The 13,252-nt window shown below is 49.6% G+C and overlaps 1 protein-coding gene across 1 annotated transcript in view; it reads left to right on the forward strand.

Moving 5' to 3' along the window:
• The window catches only part of PLXNA2 (plexin A2), a 190,789-nt gene that overhangs the window by 58,331 nt on the left and 119,206 nt on the right, over positions 1–13,252 (forward strand). The window contains exon 3 of the mRNA XM_065889436.1: positions 12,566–12,700. Within this exon, the coding sequence (XP_065745508.1) occupies positions 12,566–12,700 (135 nt within the window). The remainder of the gene's footprint in view (positions 1–12,565; positions 12,701–13,252) is intronic.

Consider the following 13,252-nt stretch of genomic DNA (forward strand, 5'->3'; position numbering starts at 1 on the left):
GGTGGAACGCTCTTTTAAGAGAAAAAAATAGAGAGGAGTTGGGGGTGTGCGAGGGGCAGACAGGGGGATGCTTCAGTACTTTAAACAAAAGCTAAGCTGCAGCTCCTTCTAGCTCTTTTTCAGGAACAGATTAGAAGTGGGGAGGTTTGCCCTGAGCGGCCTTCTCTCTGTGGGGAAAGGCCTGGAGCCTCCCCCTCACTTTTCTCTTTTTCACAGAGTAGAAAGGGTCTGAATCAGAACGCTGCCATCCTTTCAGGCCCAGGGGCCTCCACCCTCTGTGTCCCCAGCGTAGGAGACCCCAGCAAAACCATCCCTTCGCACTCAGGGAGGCTGCCTGCAAAAGAAGCCTGCAAGCTCCAACAGTGCAAAGGTTCCTGCGTTCCTCCGCTCCCTCCACAACCCCTCCTCCTTCCCCAGCTGCTCCCTTGGAAAGGACTGAGAGTAGGGTGTGACCGATGGCCCCAGTGGACCCCTGAAGAATTCCCTCCCTGCCCAGTTTTCCTCCTCAGTCTGGTCCCACCCAAGTCTATGGATTAAGAGCAAACCAGCCCAAAATTCTTCATCTCCGTGCAGCCCTTCCCAGCATTCCAAATGCTTTCACATTCCTTATCTAATCTGTTCTCACCACAGCCTTGTCATGTAGGCTGTGCTGTTTTTTACCAGTTTTGCAGATGAAGAAAGTGAGAATTAACTCCCTTGGCTGAATGCCCTTGTGTGGCCTCCGCCCCCAGCGAGTTAAGACATCAGCCCTGACTGGACAGTCAACACCTCTCAGAAGGGAAGATTGAAGTGTGGGGCTTGAAAGATCTAGAAAGGAAACTGAAAAACCTCTGTAGAGGCTGCCCTCTTCATAGAGACGAGACCTGCGTGCCCTTTAATTTCCGTCATCTGCAAGTGTGATCTGCCTTTGGGCGGGGCAGGGGGTATTTTTTGTTATTTTGATTCATATTGTCCCTAGAGCAGTTCCCTGCCATCCTGATACCTCTCATCTGTTCACATCCTCATACAAAAATTCTATCAGCTGCGAAAATGCAGCCGCACCTTGGGTGCCATGGTGTGTGGCTGCCCAGAGCCCAAGAGTTCATAGCATCCTGGTAGTGGGATCCTCTCAGGGGTCGGGAGGATGGGCAGGGGCTTCACTTTGCTGACCCACTGGATGTTCTGCTAATGCTCACAGAAAAGACGGTACAAGGTTTGCTCCGTACAAGGCTTCCTTCCTTCACTACCCGCCCCCACTGAGCTCCTGGCACCTGCTTCACTGTTGTACCCGGGCACCAGCAGGGGCTCCGTGCTGGCACTGTGCCCAGCAGCTGTGGGGCGTCAGCACAGGAGGGGGCGGGCATCGAGGAGAAGCAGGGGTCCGGCCAAAGAGAAGTTGGTGACGGGGAAGGGTCTCTGAGCAGCAATGCCAGGGCGTGCAGCTAGAGTCCATGGCAGATCGAGCAGATGAGACAATCCTTGCTCACCAGCCCCACCCCATCCCACCTTGATTAGAATGATCTGGCCCCAGAAGAATAGCAATGAATTAATTAGGGGTCTGTTGTCATGAAGCAGCTCATTATTAGAGTCCCTCTCCTGGGAGGGGAGATGGGGAAAGGTGTGAAGATGACAGCTATTCAAACAGAATCTTTTAAAGAGCTCGACCCTCCCTCAGCTGTCTGTTCTGCCCTTGGGCTCTGCCAGGAAGTCAGACACACCGAAGCCTACAGGGCTGCCCTGCACTGCACTGGCCGCCCCAGATTTCAGGGGGTGGAGGCTTTCTGGCCTCACTTCCCTTCCCTTCTCTGACCCTGTTTCTCAGACCCCAACTCTGACCCCATCTTCATGACCTTAACTCTTGCTCTCCGTCTGCCTTTGAGCCAGCAGAGCTCCAGCTTAGTGGCCCTGCAGTTCTTTTCAGAGCAGCACCTTGAGTGTTTATAGTACTTTCCTCCTAAGAGCTCTTAGCAGTCCAACGAGAGCCAAAAAGATCATTCCAAGAGACACTAATGCATACAGTGTGTTTGTGCTCCAGGTTCCAGAAGATTCGGTTGCAGGGGGATGCACGGAACAAGTTTCCCTCCTCTCCCCAGTCTTTTCTAGAGAGTTGAGTTCTGACTCTCTGCCTACCAGCTCTGTGACCTTGAGGAAGTTTCCTCACCCCTCTGTGCCTCAGTTTCTCATCTATAACATGCGATAACAGGGTTCTTGTGAGAATTAAATGAGAAGTGTATAAAGCCCTCGGCATGGTATCTAACAATAATAGGGGTTAAATAAATGTGGGCTCTGACTTCTGTTCCGCTCCTGCCTGGTTTCAGCAACAAGAATCCACCCATTCCATCAGCCTGTGTTATTGAGGTCCTGCTCTGTACACAGTAGTACCCAGTACAGTGAGGCATATGGAGCTGCACAAAACACTGTGTCTGTTTTCTAGGGACTTACAATCTTAGGAAAGATAACTGCACGTGTTCACAAGTAACTGTGCCAAGAGTCACACTAGATACTGTCGGAGTTCAAAGGAGGGCTCAATACAGGCTTCATGGAGGAGGTGGCATTTGGGTTGGGTTTTGAAGGATGATTAGGATCTAGGAAGTAAAATAAATTCTTAAGCAGAGGCGTAAAGATCAAGAACCTGGGGACATAATTGGAAAATGGTCAGAAGGCCGTGTTAGCTAGACCCCTGAGTGACAAATTGAGGCATGTGAACTTTTCTAAATTATCAATAGGGACAATTAAAGGTATTTTGTGTGTGTGCATGGATTCATACAATGATTTCCTTTTTTTTCCGTCTTCCAAAAGTAGTGTATGTTCATCATAAAAAAAAAATAGACTGAGATAAGCGAGAGAGAAAATTACAAGCACCTGAAATTTAAGGATTTTGCATACAGAAAAGGCAGGATCAAATAAGTGTTTTAAGAAGATTAATCTGGCAGTGTTTGGTAGAAGAGATTAGAGCAGGAATATGCTGGAAGCAAGGAAATTTCTCAGGTTATCGCAGTAACACAGATAAGAGGCAATAAAGACTCAGACCTAGCCCGTTAGCAATGGGAAGAGAAATACAGTGACATGGATGTGCTTCTCTGTTACCACGCATTTTCTGCACCATGGTAGACACATGCCACATGCGTTTTTTTAAAATGACTTTTCCTTTTAAAATCTCAGGGAGTCTCCTGCATTCAGGCACAAGCCCAGTGTCAGATAGCCGCGCTCACAAACCTAGACCTCCCTTCGCATCCTTCCAGCCCGAAATGCCATCCTCAGCGTTAATGAAAGCACGAGATTACTGTTGCAGATTATAAAGTGCGGCGCAATTTTAGGCCATTGAAAAGAATGAGTTAATTAAAGAGGGTAATAACCCTCTCGGGCGCCCCGCCCTTTGCTCCTTTTCCAGCTGCAGGTGGCCTTCTCTGTCACACTGGAGGAGACAGCTATATGATCTATTTTGTTCCCCACGAGTTATCTCCAGGGACACCCAGCACTTTTTAGATGTAATTTTTAGTCCCAGTGCAGGCATTGTCCTCTTGTTTGACTTAGGGAAAACCGAGGCCCCAGAGGGAGGCAGAGTGAAAGAGATGAGTACAGGCTTTGCAGTCAGGCAGCTGCAGCTTGGAGCTCTGCTGGGCTCCTTCCTGTGTGACCCTGCTCTAGATAGTTTACGTTTGACGGGAAGGCCTACTGCACAGAGTTTTCAAGATTAGCCACGTTTGTATCTCCAACTCTTTGCACACTGGTTGTCATGCTCAATAGATTTTCCATGAATACGTTGAACTAATTGATAAAGGGAGATAAGCGATTCAAAGCCCTCTATATGTCCAGTTCTAGGAAGTGCTAGTTTCCTTCCCCCCCCCCCCCGCAGCTCCCCCTGGAAATTTTCCAAGGTAGTAGTTAACCTTGGGCATATGTCAATATGCCTCGTCTTCACTGCATCCTATTCCAGAGCTCGGTGAAGGCTGCATTGCCTCTACATGGACCCTAAAGGTTGCTTCTAAATCATTCCCAGTTCAAAAAGCCTAAGAGGTTAGATTCTATCCCGATACAGCCAGGGCATCCCCAGGCTGGTAACCTGGGTGTGATACCTTGAATGGAGATTCCGCGAGTCCAACATTGCTAGAGTTTTGGGTAAACAGAGCTTCCGATTTAGCAGGAGATGCTCATTATTCTTTATGAATTCCTCCTGCTACCCCTCTGTGCTCCCCCCAACTCTGTGCACTCCCGGTGGATTATTGCTTTGCTGCTGCGTGATTTGATTTCATCTGAGGCTGCTTAATGCTTCTTCCATCCCTCGCCGTGTTTATCTTATTGTTTCCCAGAACAATCAAGTGTTTCCTCTGCCCCTGGCAGCTTCAGCTTGTTTCCAGAGCCTCCTGACCTGCCCAAGCAGCCTTGAAAGGTGGGGCTGATCTAGGGTCAGAGCCCTGTGCTCCAGAGCTGCCCCATGTCATTCAGCTCTATAAGCTCTACTCCCTTGTCCTGGGCCTTGGAGCTCCAAGCCCTGCCTGACAGAGCGAGAACCAAGAGATTGGATTCTGGTGCTTCTGGGACTTGATGTCACTCTCCCTTGAGTCGTAAAGGGAGAGGCCCCTGGGACAGCAGCTGGTGCCCTTGTAAAGTGCAGTTTGTCCTTCACCCCAGGAAGGTGTGAGGAGAGGCTGTTCCTCGCGGTTCTGTGGGCCGCTGGATGGTGATTGCTTGGTCGTCTACCCCTGGCTGATGAGATGCAAAGAAGCCATGATTTAGAAGGGAATTCCAGGGCAGCCAACCTCCCCGAGCTAACCCCCAAACCTTGCTCAGAGTACACGCTCAATAAATATCCACCACATCCCCGGTCCTCATAAGCCAGAATTCTTAGACTGTCCCAAGGTGCAGAAGTCCAGAGACAGGTGGTTCCTCTAGGGACCTCCTCCCTCCCTTCCAGGAGAAAGCCCACCATGGGCTGGGCTTCTAAACTCCAGGAGCCTCTAGCCCCGTGCACCCCCTCTGCTAGCTCACCCACCCCCAGCTTAATATCTAGGGCAGATTCCTGACATGCACAGAAATAGAAATAGTTGTACATGGAAATGTCAATCTCCAGTGTCAAAGCCCCTGTGATTGGCCGACAGCTCACTGGGGACCAGTGCTGGAATCATCTGCACGTGTGTGGGAGGATGTGCGTGCACATGTACACAAAGGTGTGGGCAGCCAGAATTCTCAAAGTTTAGCACACCTTGGTGACCTCCTTCCTTCTCGCGGACAGGAGGGGTCCTTGGCTTCCCCCCTCTTCCTCATCTCTCCTGGCTCCGTGCAACCCACAGGCCAAGTTTTCCAGGCTCCTGTGTTCCTCTCCAATCATCCACGCATTTAGGGGCAGGCTCCCAGCTGTCCTCCAGGGAGCTTCGGCCCACTGGACTGTGACTCTGCATGGATAGTTAATGTTTGCACACCTTGGGGGCTGAGAGGGGACATGAGCCAGAGGCACCCTGGAAGTCACTGCTGGCTGCTTCTGTGTGTGTGTGTGTGTGTGTGTGTGTATCTATGTATGCATGCACGTGTAGTGTGTGCAGGATAGAGGGAGGAAGAATCTCAGAGACTGACTTTACCAAAGACTTCAATCTATAAACAATTCGGGTCATGAAACTCTACAAAAATAAACTTCAGCATGAATCCTCGCCCTCGCCACTCAATGCACAGCTGCAGACACACTTGCTCGTTAACTCATTCCCAAGTTCAGCCTGAGCAGCACCAGGCCTTCTTCACCTTTCCCCTCTTTAAAGGTCTCAAAGTATACACACACACACATACATATACACATACACACACGCACGCGCACACACACACACACACACACACAAACACTCATAAGCCCAGAATCCTGAAGCCAGAGATAAAATCAAATAATAAAGGCCTCCTCCAAAGGGAATTTTAGGACACACGGTGACGAGACCTGCTGAAATTGTTGTTGAGCCCTCAATGACTACATGTCAAAAACCTCATCCTCTCCAAATACTCAGGTCTGACAAACCAAGTTTCCAAGAAATCTGGGCTTGGACATAACAATAACACTTTTATATTTATATCACACTCTAAGGTTTCCAAAAAACTCACATTTCCTTCCCCTCCTACTTTTCAGTTTAGGTATCACCTCCTCCAGGAAGCCCTCCCCTCGGTCCAGGTGAGGTGCTGCCCTGCCCTCCATGCCGGCCTCCCTGGGATCCCCATGCCGGCCTCCCTGGGATCCCCATGCAAACCTCCTCTCACACGGGGTGGCCCAGGTGTATGTGACGACTGATTGGATTGTCTGCTTCCCCATTCCTGGGGCTTCCTAAGGGGATCCTCTCTCGAAGTGTCCCCGGCTCTTAGCACAGGCCTGGCTAACGGGAGGCATGTCCTGAATGAATATCCGACAGTACCGAAATTTGCAGCCACAGAAACTATCACACAAACAAGTGAAGTGACTTGTCTGAAGTCACATAGCCGATTATTGAGAAAGCTGGGATTAGATCCCAGCCCTGCGGATGCAAGCCAGTGCCTCCCTCTGTGTGGTGACGTCTCTCAAACCAATGTATTTCCTACTGAGAGGCCCAAGAAGATTCCCAACTCTATTGCACTTCAGCAGCTCTTGCAAAAAAAAGATACTACTACTGCTACTACTAAATAATAAAGTGATGTTAGAGTGTCAAATCCCAAGTAAAAGCTCCATAATTTAGGACGAACTAGGGAAGAAATTGATGCATAAGAAGAAGAGTTTGGAGGGGCCTGCAGATAAGCTAGTTAATTGGATATGCTGATTTAAATTGGATAGTCAAATAAAGAGGCTGTCATTAATTTCTGTACAGACCTAGCTGTGATTTAAAGGAAAGCTACTACTAATAGGATTACTATTTCATTCTCATTTCAAAGAGGCCCCTCCCACCAGGAGGACCAGACAGTAAATCTCCCCTGGTTTTCACCTCACATCCTCCTGCCCCAGAGACAGCCCTGATAAACTGCCTTTTAACCTCCCAGCGGGTCCCCCCAAATTAGGCTCTGAGTTTATTGTTGCCTCTAGGAAGTAGGTGTTTGTCCCACTTTGGCCACTTCCTCTTTCTTTGGGGTCTGAAAGAGGAAGAGCAGCTAAAGAGAGGATTTGGACTCTCATCTGCCCCATCTGCTCTGTTCTCGGCTGCAGTGAACGGCTGTGTTCACACATTATTATCTCTTAGGAGAGTCACAGAGTGGCTGAGAATCAGGCTTTATGTGGGAAACCCAATACTGCCACCCTTTAGCTGTGTGATCTTGGGAAAGTCACATAACTCTCCATGCCTCCAATTTCCCATCTGTACAATGGGAATAATAACAATGTTTACCTCATGGGTTCTTGTACAGGTTAAATGAGTTCATTTTTGTTAAGTACTTTCAACAGCACCCAGCACATGGTAAAAGCAATAGAAGTGGTAGCTATTAAATTCTTTGGGCCAACAGGGCCCTTTGAAAATCTACCAGGATCATCCTCACTACCTTCAGGCAGGGCCACATTTAACCATGAAGCAAAAGAAGTCATCCCGGGGCTTCCCTGGCGGCACAGTGGTTGAGAGTCTGCCTGCCGATGCAGGGGACGTGGGTTCGTGCCCCGGGCCAGGAGGATCCCACGTGCCGCGGAGCGGCTGGGCCCGTGAGCCGTGGCCGCTGAGCCTGCGCGTCCGGAGCCTGTGCTCCGCAATGGGAGATGCCACGGCAGTGAGAGGCCTGTGTACCGCACAAAAAAAAAAAACAAAGAAGTCATCCCATGTTCAGAACTCTCTTGAGAAAGAAGATACAGTCTTCTGTGGTCACCCACTCCGTAGTCAGGGCTCCTCACGACAGGAATTCTTACTAGAGCTAGCCTAAATCTCCTTGTACGATGGTTTAGGCACATTTTGTCTTTTGCTTATCTTTGTAGAGACTGTCACCCTCCATTGCAGCACACTGCCCTTCTTATCCCACCTTCTGAGCTTTGTCCAAGCAAATTGATACCACTAGCTCTGCATGTCTGCTGAGGTCAAGCCCTCCCAGGAGAGGAGGAGCCCAAGTAGAAAGACGGGTTGAAGTGACTGGCTTTCCCCTGTGTGAATCACCTCCCTCCTCTGACCCTTCTCCATGCTCCTCCTCTGCCTGGTTGGATGCCTGGCTGGGGCCTGTGCAACTTGGTCTGATAGTGCCCTTCTCTTGGATTAGATTCATGGCCTATTTCAGTGTACTGTTGTCCTTGTGGTCATTGAAACCTGGCCCTGGAGACACAAGCTCAGAAGCTGAAGAGAACTCACTTTGTAGGATACCACAGAATAGACTCAATCTGCTGCAGTTTTTCTTTGTTTTTTTTTTTGGTTTTTTTGCGGTACGCGGGCCTCTCACTGTTGTGGCCTCTCCCGTTGCGGAGCACAGGCTCCGGACGCACAGGCTCAGCGGCCATGGCTCACTGGCCCAGCCGCTCCACAGCATGTGAGACCTTCCCAGACCGGGGCACGAACCCGTGTCCCATGCATTGGCAGGCGGATTCTCAACCACTGCACCACCAGGGAAGCCCTGTGTTGCATTTTAAAATCCCAATTTTGTTTGGGACTCTGTCACAGTCTCCACCACCACCCTGTGTCTGGCAAGGATGGAGGACAGCATTGAACCTCAAAACTTCCCATCCGAGACAGAGAAAGATGGGGACTCGTGTGCTTGAATTACAGTAGGGCCCCCCTTTGTCCCTCCTCAGTCACAGGGTGTTCTTTTCATCAGCCATGTGCTTTCCTCTGGACCACACCGGCTGGAGCTGGTGGGAGCCCCAGGTCCACCCCTGACTAGCTATGTCCATGAATGGAAGCACATGGATGAGATGGGCTCCAAAGCCCTACAGCTCTGGCAGTCTTCATAAGTCTGTGATTCTCCTGTGATAGAGCCTGAGAAGATTGCTCCTTCGTGTTATTCAGAGAGGAAAACTGAGCCTTGGGGAGATGAGGTAGCTGACGTAAAAGTGTACCATTAGGCAGAAATCAAGCCCAGACAAGAACACAGTCAGAGCAGAAACCCAGGAACCCTGAGTCCCACTTTGGTGTGTTGCCTGGAGGGAGCAAAGGGAATTAGGGAAGGGAAAGACCTCTGCCGTCCAGTTGGCCTCCCCTGGCTTCTGCCTGCCAGCCCTGCCACCACCTCATTCCCTTTGACCCCCAGCCTCCTGGCCCCCTTCTCTATCTTCTCTGTCCTCCTGTTGGTATCTTGGAGAGCTGCACCAGCTCAAGGCAGATAGCATGGGATGAGGGAGTAAGTAGGGGTGCACAGACTTCTTAGGCAATACCGCTCTTCATTCCAGGGATTTAGACTGAATGAAATAGGATAGCTTAGTTCAGGTTCAGTACCAAGAACATTTTCTGTTCTGGTTTAGTTTCAGCTCTGGTGTCTGAGAGTTATATAGGTTTGATTCTGGCTTCAACTGCTTTATTGAAAGATTGGGATTGTAGACAGAAAAAAAAAAAAAACTGTTTAGGTCTCTTATTCAGAAAAAGTTAATGGCTGGGATTAGTCCTAACTGTGATGCAGCAGAGTATGTGATGATAAATCATCTTTGGTTCAATTCAGCTCCAACCTTGCCATGGGTACCATCTAGTCCTGGGGACCACAAAGGGCCAGACATGGCTTTCCTCCTTCTGACTTTGTGTGCCCAGGCTCTTGGGGACGAGGCTGCTTCACCTGGCAGAGGGTTAACCGGCCTCCCCAGGTGGGGAGATCCTGGGCTGGCCCTGGCGTGGGAGGATGGTTCCTCAGTTCCTGGGGCTGAGCCAGTGCCCAGAGGAGACTGAAACATCCCTGGAGAGGAGCAGCTGTCACACGAAGGGTGGTGAGAAGCACTGGGACATTTCCCATTTGGAGGACAAAGCAATGCTTGAACTCTCCCATTTTATGGAGAGGGAATATTGAGGTTAAGCCAACAAGAAATCATGACTATCACATCTCCCCCTACCTCCTGCAATAGCCCGAGAACTTTTGTGATTAAAAGCTACTATATTTCTAGAAGGATCTCATGGAAATTTCGGATTTGTCCATCTGAGAGAGAATGCTGCTCTGAAGGTTAAGGGGAACTACTTTAATTGTGGGGCATTTTCCCAGACTGAGGCCGTTCTTCTTCCCTCTGCTTGAATCCATCATGAGATTTGCTCCAGGGTGGAAGGCAGTAGCCTCAGCCCCACACCATCATTCCTGACCCCAGAGTCTTCCTCTGCCCTATGAGAATGAATTAAATGACCCCCTGACCCCTCCCCTGGAAGGAGGCGCTTTAGTGACAGTTGCCAAGGCAACCGCTTGGAACAGCAGGAAGCCACTAAAAAGGCAGAAAAAAGGTTGAAAGAGGAGCTTAGGAGAGAAGGACAGTCCAACCCACAGTGGGGAGTTACTGGGGTAGGAATGGCTGAGGGCAGAGTTTCTTCGGTTCCACTGAGGTCACCTCCTCATCTTTAAGCCCAGAGCTCTCCAAGTCACCCATCAAAGCAGACAAGGAGAACCTGGTACCTCTGACTCTTAGCCCTGCTCCATTGTTCCCACTCCTGGGGTCTAGGCCCAGGGCCTCAGGCAGGAAAGTGCTGTTTCTGCCACTAGGAACTCCAGAACCACTGTGCCCCATCCCACAATGGGCTCGTGGTCTGCTTCTCACTCACTCCAATCCAGCCCAACTCTGGGCACAGATCACACCCTGGCTCAGGCCCCTCAAGTACACAGATTCTCAGGAGGGTAGAAAAAATCGAATAGAAGCATTGGTCCTACCCTCCCAACTCTGCAAGAAATAATGCTCTTGATCCTCTCTACTCAGCCAATAAAAACTGAACATGTATCCATTCATCCATCCTTGCGTATTTATTGTGGCGTCAGGCACCAAGCTTAGCCCTTGCAATGAATAAGTCATGGTCCTTGCTCTCAGGAGCTCTCGGTGGGGTGGGAGAAATGGGCAGAGGGAAGAAGATGGTTAGAAGTCCAAGAGAGAAATCAAAGGGAATAGGAGGGAAAGACTTCAGCTTAAAATTGTCCACAGAAAATTGTCTTTTGACCTCACTTTGATTTAGCACTAAAGAGCCCACGATACTTTATCAGTTGGTTCATAGTTCATGTCCTTTCAACAAGCATTTCTCAAGCATTCCCTTTTATCCATCAGCAGCTGTGTTCCCAGCTCCATTCTAGTCCTCAGAGGCTCGTCCTCAGAGAAATAGAAAGCCTTCCCGCCTTCAAAATGTTGGCAGACTTACGCACATGCGAGACAATTAGAGAACAATTTAAGTAGGTAGTCAATACACGTTAGCTAGTGCGTATACGGTGAACAAGTCAATTGATTATAATCCCAGGACAAAATGTCTGGTGGATAAAAAGCCATCAGGGTGAGGAGCAATTAGTGTGGTGGAGAGACTGGGCAGGGCTTCATGGGGAAAGTGAGCTTGAGCTAGAGGGGGTTTAGTTGGACGGAGGACAAAGAAACAAGCCAGGGTTGGCAATATTGGTCAAGAGTCAGCTGCTGTGTTGGGAACAGGAAACCTAGTGGTGAGAGCACATTCAAATTATGGACTCCCTGCCATCAGCATTTTGTCCTTAGGGACCTCTCTCCGCTGAATTTCCAAATTCTGTGTAGAGCTTAGACTAGAGGAACACTTCTCAAACCCCCAGACTAGCAACATCTACATCAGCTGGGAATTTGTTAGAGATGAAAATTCTCAGGCCTCATTCCCACTGAATCAGAAACCTGGTGTGGGCCCAGGGGTGCATTTTCCCAATCCCTCCAGGTGGTTCTCAGGGCATGCTGGTTTGAAAACCACTGGGCTACAATCAGTGCTTTTAGACCCTGGCCACTCACTAGATTCACCTGGGAAGCTTTGAAACCCAACGAAGATGCCAGGGCCCCAAGCACAGAGGTTCTGATGAATGGATCCAGCCATATATTCTTTTAAACTCCCCAGATCATTCTAATGTATATCCAGGGCTGAGAGGCACCAGACTAAATGACCTCCAAGTCCTTTCTGACTTCTTATCCTGGGACGGGCTCCGAGGCTGATTCTCAGATTTTTGTTCTCAGGGATTCCCGGCTCACCAAAATCTCCTGGTGGATTTGCACACATTCAGGGGATATATTTGGGGTCAGAAAGACCTTTCTGAGATCCTAAAATCTTGAATCTCTTGATGACCAGCTGTCTGATGGTTTGTATGCTGGTCCCACCATCCTCTCTTACTTGCCCGAGGCAAAAACACTCGGTGCAGGTGTTGATTCTCCTACCCCAAACACAAATAAGTGCACACTTCCACACACCCTCATCATGCACTGCTATAAATATATGTACACACAAACAAGAATAACCGTATAGGGACATTCAGATCACACCTAAAAATATATACGTGCACACAAATAAACTCACCATCAGAAGTCCCAGACCAGCACACTCAGACTGCTTGGAAAAGGATTCCTCTTGGTGGAAGTTGGGCTGTTGGAATTAAGAAGCACCTCTGTCTTCCCTGTAACCTAACCTGCTTCAGGGTAGCGCTTGGGGGGCAGGATGTTGGGATTATCTTCTATAAACTACCTGCAGGTAAACCCACAGGGGACCACTGAGTACAGATGCCCTTTTTTCTTTTGCAGATTCGAGCCGATGGTCCCCCCCATGGTGGGGTCCAATATGAGATGGTCTCCGTGCTCAAAGATGGGAGCCCCATCCTCCGGGACATGGCCTTCTCCATTGATCAGCGCTACCTATACATTATGTCTGAGAGACAAGTAAGTGCTGACACACATCCCTCCTTTCCAGAGCCCAGGAGGAGCAGATAACCAGTGACCTTTGTTCAGAAGCTATTCCATCAAACAAGAGAGACCCCTGGGCCTGCTGCTCAGGGGTCCTAGGAAGCTTTTGCAGGGAGTCAGAGAGAAGAAGCAGTTGGGGCCAGCCACTTCCTGGAGCCTCTCTTTAGGCCGCAGACCCTGTCTCAGCATGTGATGAACAGCCCCACAAGAACAGGCCAGACTGCATGAAGCAGCTTGGTGTGATTAGGAGGTAGATTTACTGCTCCCGAGCCGACAGTCTGCTGCTCAAGGGAGCCAAAGAGGTGTAAATAATCCAGGCCTCCAGGCTGGGAGAGATGGACCCAAGATAGGTCCCCAGAAGGAGATAAAAATCTTGGGCTGAGTCTTAGACTGATGCAGGGTAGAAGCTGGCCAGCTCTGGGAAGCTGCAGCTCTTTCTGCAGAGATGGGAAGGCCTGAGAAATAGAATTCTGTCCTTTTCTGGGTAACACCTGAGTGGATTCCACACTCTCTTGGATGAAATGTTAT

Source organism: Phocoena phocoena, chromosome 1 (genome assembly GCF_963924675.1).
Source record: "Phocoena phocoena chromosome 1, mPhoPho1.1, whole genome shotgun sequence".
NCBI classification, from domain to species: domain Eukaryota; kingdom Metazoa; phylum Chordata; class Mammalia; order Artiodactyla; family Phocoenidae; genus Phocoena; species Phocoena phocoena.